This window comes from Leptopilina boulardi, unplaced genomic scaffold, assembly GCF_019393585.1.
Source record: "Leptopilina boulardi isolate dan_hultmark-lab unplaced genomic scaffold, ZJU_Lbou_2.1 LbouV2_5, whole genome shotgun sequence".
NCBI classification, from domain to species: Eukaryota; Metazoa; Arthropoda; class Insecta; order Hymenoptera; family Figitidae; genus Leptopilina; species Leptopilina boulardi.
In genome coordinates this window covers 610,747-626,091 of record NW_026137994.1, presented here as the reverse complement: position 1 = coordinate 626,091, position 15,345 = coordinate 610,747, and the positions used below count along the sequence as shown (strand labels likewise).

Genomic DNA, 15,345 nt, shown 5'->3' with positions numbered 1-15,345 from the left:
TCATAGTAATAAAAATGATGATTTTGAATATTTTAATTTTTTTATGCAAATAGAATGACGTACATGTCATTTAAATTTTTCTAAAAGCAGGTTTTTACTTTTAAAAAGCTATAATACAAAAAAAGATGATTTCCAATTTTAAAAAAATAATCTATTATTATACTGTCTTGACATTTGTGTATTATTCAAATAATAAATATCAAGTAATTTAATAATATTAATATAAAAATTACTACAATTTTAATAATAATAATAATAATAATAATAATAATAATAATAATAATAATAATTTGTCTTTTACTGAGTTCCAAAAAGATTGCCAATAATCGAATTTTTTATTAAATATTAATTGGAACATCTGAAATATTTATTAATAATAATAATAATAATAATAATAATAATAATAATAATAATAATAATAAAAATGATAATTAAAATAATCTTTCGATAAAGTAGAAAGAGGGATAAAAAAACAATTGGATTGGTAATTTAAAAAATTATTTTTATTTGCAAAAATAATTTTACAAAATATTCTTCTATTATGTTAATTAATACCAAAAAAAAAGATAAAATTTCTTCTATAATCAACAATACTTATACAGTACCTGTAAAATTATATATGGCATTAGAAACATGACAATTTTTATATAAAATATATTTACTAATTCAAAATTTTATTTATTTTTGGTAAATTCATTCTAATTTTTTTTTTTTTGAAATTTACTTATTTTTTGTGTTCTAAAAAAAAATTTTGATCTTCATTTTAAAATCTATTTTATCGTGACAATTATGTATGAAATCTTTTTTCGGTATAATCACAAATTCATTCTTTCTATTTTTTTAATTAAGAAAAAAAAATGAATTAGAAAGTATTTGGTAATTGTAACGGATTCGATGGTATTGGATATTGGTAACCGTCTGGTTTTCTGACTTCCGGTTTTGGCTCATTTGGCAAAGGTAGTGGATTTTGTGGTTTCTCATAATGATATCCTTCTGGTTTCCTTACTTCCGGTTTTGGCTCATTTGGCAAAGGTAGTGGATTATGTGGTTTTTCGTAGTGATATCCTTCTGGTTTCCTCACTTCCGGTTTTGGCTCATTTGGCAAAGGTAATGGATTTTGTGGTCTTTCGTAGTGATAACCTTCTGGTTTTCTAACTTCCGGTTTTGGCTCATTTGGCAAAGGTAGTGGATTTTGTGGTTTTTCGTAGTGATAACCTTCTGGTTTTCTAACTTCCGGTTTTGGCTCATTTGGCAAAGGTAGTGGATTTTGTGGTTTCTCATAATGATAACCTTCTGGTTTCCTTACTTCCGGTTTCGGCTCATTTGGCAAAGGGAGTGGATTTTGTGGTTTCTCATAATGATATCCTTCTGGTTTCCTCACTTCCGGTTTTGGCTCATTTGGCAAAGGGAGTGGATTTTGTGGTTTCTCATAATGATATCCTTCTGGTTTCCTCACTTCCGGTTTTGGCTCATTTGGCAAAGGTAGTGGATTTTGTGGTTTCTCATAATGATAACCTTCTGGTTTCCTTACTTCCGGTTTCGGCTCATTTGGCAAAGGGAGTGGATTTTGTGGTTTCTCATAATGATATCCTTCTGGTTTCTTTACTTCCGGTTTTGGTTCATTTGGCAAAGGTAATGGATTTTGTGGTTTCTCATAATGATATCCTTCTGGTTTTCTCACTTCTGGTTTCGGTTCATTTGGCAATGGGAGTGGATTTTGCGGTCTATTGTAATGATAACCTTCTGGTTTTCTTACTTCTGGTTTTGGTTTATTTGGCAAAGGTAATGGATTCTGTGGTTTTTCATAGTGATAGCCTTCTGGTTTTGGCTGATTTGGTAGTGGTAATGGATTCGATGGTTTTCCATAATGATAACCATTAGGTTCTCTCTCGTTAATTATTGCTGAATAATGAGGAACTGATGAATCCGGAATATCATTGAAAAGTTGACCATTAGTTGCTACGACCACAAGAGCCGCAACAGCAAAGAACTAAAAATAATTGAAGAACTTATGTATTTATTTATTTTTTATAAATAAATTTTTTTAATTGTAATTTAAAAAAAAATTTTCTTCCAAAACAAAATTTTTAATGTTTCTACAATTGGAAATTGCACTCTAAGAAACATAAAATTATTATAGGTTATGTATTGAGAATAATTGATCTATTTTTCTTTGTTTTACATTCAATAGTCATAAATATATGCTATAAAATTTTCTGTTTGTTAAATTTTTTTCATCAGAGCTAGTCACGTGTAAAAGTTTAAGAAAAATTAAAAAAAAATTTTTTTATTAAATTAATAATCAATATTAATATTTAAAAACAATTTTTATCTAATAATTTCAAAAATACATGTTTTTTTTACACGCACCACTTTCATGTTGCTGGAGTTTTTTGGAAAAAAGATAAACAAAATTACTTTTTTCTTCTATTAAAAAAAAAAGTTGTTTTTTTTTTTGCACAATCACCATACACCAAAAATGTGTGTGTGTTTGTTTTTTGATGTTTACCGGAATTGGAGGAGTTAAGAAAATGACTAATTACATAAACAGTGTCTGGGGTTTATATACCTGTTCGAGTTCTAGTGATCTAGTCCCTTCCAGATATAAAAATGATATTCCTAAATTTCCAAATTTTTGACCCTGAATTCATGATATGCGATGACGGGTTTTTTTTTTTTAAGAGCGCACACAGAAAAACCCGCTTCTAATATTAAGCAAGCAATTTTTATCAAAATGTGTATATATATATATTATGAGATATTCAGATATTCAAAAACTGCAGATTTTTATGGAAATCGTCATTTATTTGTGTATAATGAAGGGAAAAAAAAGAACGAAAAGAAAATATAAAGTTAAATATAGCATATGGAATCAATTAAAAAATATTAATATTTATAAAAGAGAAAACCTTAAAAAAATCATAAATGTTTCAATGAAAAAATAAATATATATTTTTTAATTGAATAATATAATTTAAAAACAATATTTTAATTTATAGTATTAATATTAATAAAAAATATACTATAATTGTAAATTAAAATATATTTTAATATTTCATTTAATTTTATAAAAGTATTAAATAATTTTAAAAAATCATTACAAAATAATTCTGAATATAAATAAAGTAATAATAATAATAATAATAATAATAATAATAATAATAAATATAATAATAATAATAATAATTATAATAATAATTCTTCCTTGTGTGCTTTAAAGAAAAGGACCTTAGAAGAAAAAAATTATAGGTTATGTTAACGATAGTTTTACTCTTGCGATTATTAGGCATATTTTCTTTTCAATTATACGTGTATAATCAAAATTAGTTTCTATTTTTAATACCTAATTAAAACTTAAACATTTGTATTGAGAGTTGTGTATATATATATATATATTTTCACTGCAAGTTATCATAAACATAACCTATAATTTTTGCTTCTTAGGTATTTTTCTTCAATTAAATTAAATAATTTTCGAAACGTTATATATTTTTATTATTTATTATTAAATAAATAATTTTATTAATTGAATTACTTTCTTTAAATAATTTTTTTGAATTTTTAGATTAAGATGTTTTTTCTTCTTTTTAAAATTTTGTTTATTTTTCGATATTAATTTATATATATGAAGAAAAATATTCTAAATTCTTTTGATTTGTATAATTTTAAATGCGATTACGATTTTATTTCTATGAATAGTTGATTAAAAAAAAAAGCTTATAAGCACTGTCAAGGTTTAAACTCTATATTATTTAAAATTGAACTTGAAAAATTAATTCAAATATATGGTCACTTGACCTTTTTACAAAAAAAAATGTAAATATTTGATATACTAAAATTTAAATAGAAAGGTTAAGACTCTATTAACTATTTCTATTTTTATATATTTTAATTTAGCAATTGCCATTAGGTGTCTTATTCATAAATTAAATATTCTTGTGAAAAAGTGATTATATCAAAAAAATTTATATTTCATGACATTTATCAATATTTATATATATTTATAGAATATAGTATATATATATATATTCTTATGGCGTATGTTTCATTGAAAAAAGGAGTGAAAATTGATACATTTTACATGTTGGGAAATTAAAATTTTATATTAGAAATATACATATGAATAAATGAATAGGAAAAAAGAAATAATTTTTTTTGATAGTCTACTCTCGTAACCATGAAACGCTATTTTCATTGTCCTTTAAAGAAGAAAAGGGTTTATCTACTTTATATGTATATATAGATTAACTTTCTTATTTAATATAAATAAAGTAGATAGAAAAATTTCAAGTAATATATAATTCAATTTTATTATATACTAGCTGTCGCACCCGTCTTCGACGGTTATAATATTTAGATTTAATAAATTTTGAAATTTATAATTACATCCAATTGGATCTAATTTCAAAGAGTAAAAAAGTAATTTTCGATTTTTTATTTTTACAATATCTGATTTCATATTTAGATTTGACATTATTAATTTTAAAATTCTGATAAAATTCTTAAATTAAAATTCTTAAAATTTCTTGTTAAAAGCATACTTAATTGGTCACAAAATTTTAAATAAAGAACATTTAGTAAAGAATTATCAAAAAATAAGAAATGTTAAATTTTTAAAATTTTTTGAAAGTGTCATATTTTTGTTTAAATTAATATTTTTCATTGATGTGCAGCTAAGATTGCGTTTAATACCCAACAGACTAAAAACATTATTGTTTTATTTATAAAAAGTTGAACATAACGAATTCTTATATTACAATGTTATTAAAAAAATTGGAAATTCAAAAATTTGATTTAGACTTTTAAATTCAGACTATTTACTTAATTTAATAAAAAAAAATGATTGTATTTATGTGAAAAAATTAGGTACAAATAGTTTCAAATCAATTTGACAAAAAATAAAAAATTTGCATTTTTTTGATTTTTTTAAATTTTTTGAAAAAATGTCATAACTTTCGTTCATGTTAATATTTTTTAATCAAATATGGCTAAGATTTTAAGTTACGTTAAGACTGAATACACTGCCAAGTTTCACCTCAATCGTTTGAGCCGTTTTAAAGTTGTGCCGGTACAAAATATTGACGACAGACAGACAGACAGACAGAATTTTTATTTATGGCATATTTGTTATCTTTACTACTTAAAATGATAAACTATGCAAGAAAAAATTAATTTGGAGCAATGTACAGACAAAAGTCTGATTTTATTAATATAGATATAAATACCTATAAAGTATCTTGATATAATTACAGAATACAGTATATACCCTCAATAATTTAGACAGAAATTTTGTTTTCATTTTGTATTTATATATTAACATTGAATGGGGTGAATAATAGATATTCAATTATATACGGAATATAAAATTTTATTCAAAAATTTTCAAATACAATATAATTTTATATACATATTTGATTATCTGATTTCTTATTGTTTTCTTTCTATAATATGCGCATAAATTATTTTTTAAGAGAACAATTTTTAAAGGTATAGTTTCTTTCTTTTCTTAATAAAGAGAGATCTGCTCTAAAATTATCCGCAATCGATAATAAATTTATACGACGGAAGAGGTTTAGAGAAGATATTATGAAAAAAAGATAAAAAAGATTATCTTGGGGGCCAATTAAATAAAGGTTATTTTTTAAGCACCTTTTTATGTAAATTTTACCGCAAAATTTAAATTGCAAATTTTGTTATTTAACATTATATATATATACAATATATATCGTAAACAGTAGGTTCTTTAAAAAAAAAATTTTTTTAATATTTTTTCAAAACATAATATTTTTAATTTTATAATACCACAGAAAATTAAAAGGCATTAAAATAAGCTGCGACGCATTTTATTTTAATACCAAAATGGATTAAAATAAGCAAAATTGAATTAAAATAAGAAGCGTTGCAGCTTATTTTAATATGCCATTTAATTTTTTGTAACTATGCTGGTAGCGTGAATTTGCGTGCTCCTGTTTTGCTAGTAATAATAATAAAAAACAAAAATATATGATAAAATTTTAATTGATTATAATATGCTGATTACTCTCTAAATCTGAATTAGTAAAAATGTTTACTAATTTAAATTAGTGACTCACTTTTTGCTTTAGAATTAGTTAAATTTTACTAATTGTTAGTAAAAGTTACTAATAATTAGTAAAATTTTACTAATTCAGAAGCAAAAAGTGAGTCACTAATTTAAATTAGTAAACATTTTTACTAATTTAGATTTAGAGAGTAAAATTAAAATTATTATGGTATTATTTACAAATTGTTAAAGAATGAAATTGGAAAATATTTTTTTTGGTTACCATTTTGTTAATAATCAAATCAATTATTTAAGTTTTAAGTGAGAAATTAAATTAAAAACACAATATTATTAATAAAATAATGTTTTTTTTTTCTTTTATTTTTATAGTTTTACAATCAATTTTATAATTGTACAATAAAAATGTTTATTTAATTCTTACAAATTATAAAAATCATTTTTCTCGTAGAGTATGTTTTTCAGTAATTTTTTGTATTATTCATTATATATATTTTTAAACATTTTCTTGTAAAACATCACAACAGTGATGTATGCGGAAAAGTAAAAGGAATTTTCTTAAATTTTTAACAAAACGTTTACTTATACAAAAAATTAATTTGTCAATTTGAAAAAACACAGAAAATTAAAAGGCATTAAAATAAGCTGCAACGCTCCTTATTTTAATCCAATTTTGCTTATTTTAATACCAAAATGGATTAAAATAAGCAAAATTAGATTAAAATAATAAGCGTTGCAGCTTATTTTAATGCCTTTTAATTTTATGGGAAAATCAGAATTATTTTCCTAAAATTAGTCGTGTTTCTCTGTGTTTAAATGAAATTATCATTAAAAAGATAATATATATATATAAATAACACCATTTAGATAAGATAATTCAGATAATATTATTTAGCCAAAATAAGATAAATTACAATATTTGGATAAAATAATCCATAAAATATTGTCCGGAGAAAATATAATGTAGATAAGATAATCATGATAAATTTATCTCGTCATATTTTAGATAATTTTTTTTGTATAGATTATCCTATCAGTTATTTGAACAACAATATATCTAAATAATCTGAATCAGTTGATATTATCTTAACTAAACAATATTATCTAGATAATATTATATTATAAAAGTTTATCTACTCTCTAAATCTGAATTAGTAAAAATGTTTACTAATTTCATCTAGTGACTTACTTTTTGCTTCTGAATTAGTAAAATTTTTACTAATTATTAGTAACTTTTACTAACAATTAGTAAAATATAACTAATTCTAAAATTCTAAAATGTTTACTAATTTAAATTAGTAACTTACTTTTTGCTTCTGAATTAGTAAAATTTTACTAATTGTTAGTAAAATTTTACTAACAATTAGTAAAATTTAACTAATTCTAAAATTCTAAAATGTTTACTAATTTAAATTAGTAACTTACTTTTTGCTTCTGAATTAGTAAAATTTTTACTAATTATTAGTATAACTTTTACTAACAATTAGTAAAATTTAACTAATTCTAAAATTCTAAAATGTTTACTAATTTAAATTAGTGACTTACTTTTTGCTTCTGAATTAGTAAAATTTTACTAATTATTAGTAACTTTTACTAACAATTAGTAAAATTTAACTAATTCTAAAATTCTAAAATGTTTACTAATTTAAATTAGTAACTTACTTATTGCTTCTGAATTAGTAAAATTTTTACTAATTATTAGTAACTTTTACTAACAATTAGTAAAATTTAACTAATTCTAAAGCAAAAAGTAAGTTACTATAATTTAAATTAGTAAACATTTTTACTAATTCAGATTTAGAGAGTAGATTTTCTGAATCAGATTATAATATTGTCCGAGTTAGAAAAACAACAAGGTTTTCTTGCATGGACAAGATTATCTTATTTAGATAGAATTTTATCTGCATTATCTTATTTATATCTTTTCTTATGCAGATAATACTATATATATGCATTACCCAAGAGGATATATATATGAATAAAAAATTCTACATCAGTAATGATAAAAGGGAAATATGTTTTTTATTTTTTTTTTATTTTCTCGCTTTCTTCTTCTTTTTTTCTTAAAAAAAAACAAAAAAAAAAAAAACACTGAATATACAATTTAAACACGAGGTAAATGATCTCCTTCGGCTTGGAATCCATTTTCATCAGCCACATAATTGACAGTGTATTCTTGATTTGTAGTTGGATCAATCCATGTATAACTACCACGTACAGCAACAGTCTCATTCTCCTCACCTTGATTAATTAATTCTGCTGTTTCTTCTTTCTTTTGTCCATCTGATAATACATAACTATATTGATAACCATCTAAACCATTATTGTCGTGTAATTTCTCCTTTAAAAGGACAATATCACTTGTCCCGATGGCAGAGACTGTATTTTCAATTTTTTCACTTGCTTCCGATGCCAAATAGACGTTGTCAATTCTCAATTCACTACTAGGTGGTGCCAAGTAGGAATTATCAGGTGTATGATAGACATTTTCGATTTTGGTTTCTTCAACAGGCGGTAAATAGGCATTGGTTGCTCTCACAGTTGTTGTGGGTCTCTTAGTAGTGGTAGTAGGTCGCCTTGTAGTTGTAGTAGTAGGTTTTCTAGTAGTTACAGGAGGTAGATAAGTGGGTTCCAGTTTTTTTGTAATTGGTCTCGGAGTTGTAGTAGTTGTACTAGGTGGCAAGTAGGTGCTCTCAATTCTCCTAGTAGTAGTTGTAGGTCTCCCAGTAGTAGTTGTGGGTCTCCTAGTAGTGGTCGTAGTAACAGGAGGCAAGTAGCTGCTTTCAATTAACCTTGCGGTTGTTGGCCTTCTTGTAGTAGTAGTAGTTGGTCTTCTAGTAGTAGTAGTAGGTCTCCTAGTTGTAGTAGTAGGTCTCCTGGTAGTTTCTGGAGGCAAATAGGTAGGTGGTACATAAATCTGCTTAGTAACTGGCTTTGGAGTGGTAGTACTGGGTGGTAAGTAGGTACTCTCAATTCGCCTAGTAGTAGTAGGTCTTCTAGTAGTAGTAACAGGAGGCAAGTAGGTACTCTCAATTCTCCTAGTAGTAGTTGTGGGTCTCCTAGTAGTGGTCGTAGTAACAGGAGGCAAGTAACTGCTTTCTATTAACCTTGCAGTTGTTGGCCTTCTTGTAGTAGTAGTAGTAGGTCTCCTAGTAGTAGTAGTAGGCCTCCTAGTTGTAGTAGTAGGTCTCCTGGTAGTTTCAGGAGGCAAATAGGAAGGTGGTACATAAATCTGCTTAGTAACTGGTTTTGGAGTGGTAGTACTAGGTGGCAAGTAGGTACTCTCAATTCGCCTAGTAGTAGTTGTGGGTCTCCTAGTAGTGGTCGTAGTAACAGGTGGCAAGTAGGTACTCTCAATTCGCCTAGTAGTAGTTGTGGGTCTCCTAGTAGTGGTCGTAGTAACAGGTGGCAAGTAGGTACTCTCAATTCTCCTAGTAGTTGTTGTGGGTCTTCTAGTAGTGGTAGTAATTCTTCTAGTAGTTATTGGCCTTGCTGTAGTAGTTGACGGTGGTAAATAGGTACTTTCAATTCTCCTAGTAGTTGTTGTGGGTCTCCTAGTAGTTGTTGTGGGTCTCCTAGTAGTTGTAGTAATTGGTCTTCTTGTTGTTGTTGGTGGTAAATAGGGATTTTTTGGCTTTGGATAGAAATAACCTTGTGGTTCATATACTTCCTGTTCATGATAGTAATTTCCGGTTATGTCTGCGATACTGTGCGGAAGTTGTGCGGCACTAGCGACTGCCACTAGGGCTGCTATTGCGACGAACTATAACAGAAGAGAAAAAAAATTCTTTTTTCTTTCATTCACATTTGATACAATTTTTTTTTTAATTTTTCATTTCTAATTTGAGAATAAAAAAGAATAAGATGTTTCAATCCGTTCAATGAAAAGTCACTAACATTTTTCAAATATTGTTAAAAATAATTTAAATTTTTCACCAAAAAAAAAAAAGAAAATCTTCAAACAAGTAACTTGTTTATGAAAATAAAAAATTTATCAAAAAAAAGTATAAATAAAACAAATTTTTATAATAATTAAACATTTTTTTTTTTAAATGTCAACAAAAATATTTCTTTCATTTCAATAAAAATTCAAATTTTCAAAAAAAAAATGAATATTTTATTGTATATAGTAAATAAATATTCTTGAAAATAAAAATGAATTTAATATTTGGTAAAAAAAAGTTTTTAATTTGTTTTTAAAACAAATCATTTAAAATTGTTAAAAAAATTTTTTTATTTATAATTATAAATATTGAAATATTCATTTTGTATAAATTGTATTTTTTTTTATAACATAACATTTTTCTGGCTTATATTGACAAACACCAAAAGAAAAAAATTTACAATAAAAAAAAAAAATTGTTTTTTTATTATTTTAATTATTATAACAATAACACAACAACACAATTTATTTCACGCACCATTCGCATGATGTTCGTCGACGCGAAACTTTTACGCGCGCAGAAGTTATATTTCGGAATATACTCTGATCTTGACTAGAATTGGGAAAAGGTGAAGACTGATTTTTTTGATCACGATTCGAGCGTTTATATACCATCACATTGGAATTGCAGTAATCAATTCCCCTTCATTAGGTGACATGGACCAAAATGTAAAAAAAAAAAAAATTGTGATGACTTTTTTTTTTGGGAAGATCTTTTAAATTATTATTAAGCAAATCCTATATTTCTAAATAAATTCCCATAAAAAAGGAAGAAAAAAAAAATTAAAAATAAATAAAATTATCGAAATAGTATATTATTATGTATTAGATTCCCAAACACCTTGAATTCTGAGAAGAGGCAAAAATTGATAAACGCGATGCCCCTCAAACATTAATTTGCATTTATTATAATAAATATATTAAATTATAACTTAAATTCAAAAAAAAAAATTAATTTTCATGATAAATGAATAAACATTTTTTTTTTTTTTTTTTTGATTTATCGCATTAGGTTTATTTACATAGTTTTATTACTTTTTTTCAAAAATTATAATTTTTTTTATAGATAAATAAATTTTTATGTCTTTCATTTTGGATTATTTATAAAGTAATTAAATAATTAAAAAACAATTTATTAATTAAATTATTATTTCTTATTATTAGGGATGTGAAAAAGAAAACTTGAAATGAAATTTATTGAAAATTGTGTTTTTATTTACATATTTATTCCGAATAAAATGAAATATACATATATATATATATATATATATATATATTTAAACGGCGGGAATGTGTGCACCTTCGGGATGAAAGCCATTTTCATCTGCTACATAATTAACTGTATATTTATAATTTGTTGCTGGATCAATCCAAGAAAAACTTCCTCTCACAACTAATGTCTCAGTTTCTTTTCCATTATTGACAAGTTCTCCATTTTCCTCACGTTGCTGACCATCCGATAGTTCATAATTATATTGATACCTATCGATACCAATATTATTATGTAATTCTTCTTTAACAATCACAACATTAGAGTTATCAAAATTATTTTCCCTCCTTAATGGAGAAGGTGTAGAAGCAACAATGGCCATCACAACGGCAACAAAAATGATAATTTGCTGAAAGAATAATTTTAAATGTTAGTTTTTAAAATAATTTATAATTTTTTTCTCTTACACCCAGAGAAATGATTTATTTGAATCAAATAAAATATATTTGAATTAAATAAACAAATATTTGTCTCAGAGCCTACTAAATTATTTATTTGGCGTAAATAAAAATTTTATTTGTCATAAATAATTTTTTCTTTGGCTCAAATAAATTTTTTATTTAAATGAAATAAAATATATTTGCAACAAATAAATGAGTTAGTAGGCTTGGAGACAAGTATACCATTTCTCTGAGTGTATAGGGTATAGTCACACACTACCTCATGCATGCCGAAACCCTTATTTTTATAAAGCAATTTAAAATATTTTATGATTTAAATTTCTCGCCAAATAAGCAATTGAGCCTTGTAAACTCGCCTTTAATTTCTCACCTTCGAGTTAAATAAACGTATGTATATTTGTCTCACATGCAGCCTATACAAGCTCATTTATTTGGCGTAAATAAAATTTTTTATTTAAATTAAATAAAAATTTATTTGAATCAAATATCTAAATATTTATTAGATACCATTTTCACAGAAAATTAAAAGGCATTAAAATATAAGCTGCAACGCTTATTATTTTAATCCAAATTTTGCTTATTTTAATACCAAAATGGATTAAATTAAGCAAAATTAGATTTACATAATAAGCGTTGCAGCTTATTTTAATGCCTTTTAATTTTCTGTGTTTCTGGGTATGTAGGATGTGCGAAAAAAATGTTTACTGCCTCTCTCAAAAAATGGAAGGGAAAACGGAAAAAAATTATTTTTATATTATTCCGTTTAAAAAAATAAATAAATTTTGCAAACAAAAAAAAAACACAAACATACCATTTTCATAGTAAAAAAAAATTAAATTATTTTTCAACTTTTAAAAAGTCAAGATATAATGAGAAAAAAATTCAAACGAATTTCAGTAAAAATTCTCTAATAGACTGATTTAGTTAGATACTTGTATCCTGCCTTTATATATCCAGTAGGTGTATACATATATATATATATATATAGGTATATTTCGCTAGAAATTTGACAAAACGTTTGTTTCTATTCCCCACGCTCCCCTTTCATCACATAAAGATTCCCCTCACCTTTTTCTTTACTTTATTATAAATGAAACTTGGCAAAAAAAGCTGACCTCGAAATTTACACGTGTTGAACAAAATTTTTGCGCCCAAGGTTATATTCGCTATAATATAATAATATATCCTTTTCCTTTTAGATTCTCTCTAAATCTGAATTAGTAAAAAAGTTTACTAATTTGAATTATAGTGACTCACTTTTTGCTTCTCAATTAGTAAAATTTTACTAATTATTAGTAACTTTAACTAACAATTAGTAAAATTTAATTAATTATAATAAGCAAAAAGTGAGTCACTAATTTAAATTAGTAAATATTTTTACTAATTTAGATTTAGAGAGTTCTATATAAGATAGTGGAATTCATAACTATCGCAAATTTTTAATAATTATGATTAAGGCCAGGTCCAAGTGAAGCAGCGCCATCTACATTGAAACTAAAATTTTGGAAAATTTTCAACAGCCTTTTCTTGAAAACAAGAAGGTAAAATGCTTTTTCCTTTATGGATAATTGATTATTGGCAAGATATACACCAGCTAAAACTTTTTTTGAGTTAAAATAATAAAAAAAATTTCATGTCAATAAATTAAATATGAGCGCACTTTTTTCACAAAAACTGTAACAGTACTTTCTCAGAAATTACAATCAAAAATGCAATTTCCATTTGGAAAATTAATAAACGCTAAAAAATACACGACCTAAGATTTACCAATCACGAAAATAACAAAAAAAAAGTATTTTAACATAACATATTTTACTCATTATGACAGCCGTTTAGCAGGTTATATATGTCACCAGACGTTTCGCAGTTTTGCCGAAAGGAGGAGATTGGCGCTGTTGCTAACCACCTGAAATACATAATCTACCAAAGGGCTGTCACAATCAGTAAAGCAGTATCAATATGTTAAATATTTAATAAAATTTTTTTTTTCTTATTTTCGTGATTGGTAAATCTTAGGTCTTGTATTTTTTAGCGTTTATTAATTTTCCAAATGGAAATTGCATTTTTGATTGTAATTTCTGAGAAAGTACTGTTACAGTTTTTGTGAAAAAAGTGCGCTCATATTTAATTTATTGACATGAAATTTTTTTTATTATTTTAACTCAAAAAAAGTTTTAGCTGGTGTATATCTTGCCAATAATCAATTATCCATTAAGGAAAAAGCATTTTACCTTCTTGTTTTCAAGAAAAGGCTGTTGAAAATTTTCCAAAATTTTAGTATCAATGTAGATGGCGCTGCCTCACTTGGACCTGGCCATTATAATGTGATAGAGATAGAAATAGAGAGAGATGATCGACTGCAGAGATAAAATAATGCTCTGACTCAGTTCCTAGTTCGATTAGATAAATGTATATACACATAGTGTGTCGTCCTCATGGTTATATCGCTGTCGCCTTTACGACGTGGTTGGCGATCAAAAAAAAAGAGGATTTTCTTGCGTAAGTGCATCATTCAAAGAGTACATTTAGGTATATATATATGTATATGTTCACATCGTGCTTCTTTCATGCGCCTAAATGCCACCACTGTCGGCACTCAAGTAAGTCGCGCGGTGCTAAGTGCATTGAAGAAGAAGGAGAAGAAGAATTACGGGATTACGAATTTGCCCTTTCGGCCCGACCCAACCGCGTGTTGACCGACCGATTCGCGATGTCAGACGTTGATTTATCTTCCGGTTGTCAAAGGGGAGATAAAACAGCAAGACAACATCGATTCTCAATCATATATATACATATATACGAATAAAATCACCTTTACGAATTATTTCGTCAAAGCTACTGAATTTCATTATCATTTTATTATTATATTACGTTATTTTCTGTATACATGTAATGCTTCGAATTATTTCATTTTTCCCAATAATGAATTTCTACAAATTTAGAAATTCGTAATTCATATTTAAATTTCTTTCAAATGTTACGGATTTTTATGAAGAATTATTATATTGTAGGTAATATAGGTTTCTCGCGGGTTATTACGAAACTATATATCCGAATTATAATATTTTGGATAAAATGTATTTAGTATATAATTTATATTATAATTAACGTGTATTATATATATAAATTGTTATCAATTAATAATTTAATTTCTGAAGTATCAAAAATTAGAGATTCGTAATCTGTAACCTAACACTGCAAAAAGAAGTATCTTAATATAAGATGTTTTGGTAGTCATTTTTAAGATGTTTTGGTAGTAACTTTTTAGTTGTTTAAAATATCTTAGTTTAAGATGTTAATAGTATCTTCACCAAAGTGCTTTACATATTTTTGATGAAAAAAATTTTGAGGTTAACTATGGCCTCTTATGTAAGATGCTTAATGTATTTTATATTTTAGTAACTTCAAATTCTGACGTATCTTAGAATTTACAAGCATCTTTTTTCTAAACATCTTATGACCCCACAAATATCTTAATTCAAGTTACTTATAGAAACTTACCGAAGTAACTTACAATTTAAGATGGAAGAAATATTTTCATTTTTGTTAAAACGCAAAAAGCATACACGGAGAAAAATGGAAAAACGAATAAAGTAACTTTTACTACTTTAAAAGTAAAATTGGACCTGTCCGAAGTTTCTGCGCATCTCTGGCAACTTTTACTCGAAAAATAGTAAAATTGACTATTTCT

The 15,345-nt window shown here is 25.4% G+C and overlaps 3 protein-coding genes across 4 annotated transcripts; all 3 read right to left on the bottom strand.

Moving 5' to 3' along the window:
* Positions 1–591: 591 nt before the first annotated feature.
* Positions 592–2,539, bottom strand: LOC127289669 (uncharacterized). The gene is made up of 2 exons (XM_051317749.1): positions 2,371–2,539; positions 592–1,990 (listed from the first exon to the last, which is right to left on the bottom strand). Exons 1-2 carry the CDS (start codon positions 2,377–2,379, stop codon positions 863–865), a joined length of 1,137 nt encoding a protein of 378 aa, XP_051173706.1. The 5' UTR covers positions 2,380–2,539; the 3' UTR covers positions 592–862.
* A 5,504-nt stretch (positions 2,540–8,043) lies between these two features.
* LOC127289676 (mucin-2-like) lies at positions 8,044–10,617 on the bottom strand. Its single transcript, XM_051317761.1, has 2 exons — positions 10,462–10,617; positions 8,044–9,803 (listed from the first exon to the last, which is right to left on the bottom strand). The coding sequence occupies exons 1-2, from the start codon at positions 10,468–10,470 to the stop codon at positions 8,145–8,147; spliced, it is 1,668 nt and encodes a 555-aa protein (XP_051173718.1). The 5' UTR covers positions 10,471–10,617; the 3' UTR covers positions 8,044–8,144.
* A 559-nt stretch (positions 10,618–11,176) lies between these two features.
* LOC127289674 (endocuticle structural protein SgAbd-6-like) lies at positions 11,177–12,604 on the bottom strand. 2 transcript variants are annotated; one of them, XM_051317760.1, is made up of 2 exons: positions 12,466–12,604; positions 11,177–11,602 (listed from the first exon to the last, which is right to left on the bottom strand). In XM_051317760.1, exons 1-2 carry the CDS (start codon positions 12,472–12,474, stop codon positions 11,261–11,263), a joined length of 351 nt encoding a protein of 116 aa, XP_051173717.1. In that variant the 5' UTR covers positions 12,475–12,604; the 3' UTR covers positions 11,177–11,260. The 2 variants fall into 2 exon arrangements, with proteins under 2 accessions (XP_051173717.1, XP_051173716.1); XM_051317759.1 differs by lacking the exon at positions 12,466–12,604 and adding an exon at positions 12,025–12,167.
* Positions 12,605–15,345: the final 2,741 nt, after the last annotated feature.

What these genes read in the sequence shown, in the direction of transcription:
- LOC127289674 (XM_051317759.1), bottom strand. Translation starts at nt 12,081, where the DNA reads ATGAGCTTGTATAGGCTGCATGTGAGACAAATATACATACGTTTATTT. An exon ending in TACGTTTATTTAACTCGAAG is followed by an intron (nt 11,603 to 12,024) that starts GTGAGAAATTAA and finishes TTATTCTTTCAG; the next exon opens with CAAATTATCATTTTTGTTGC.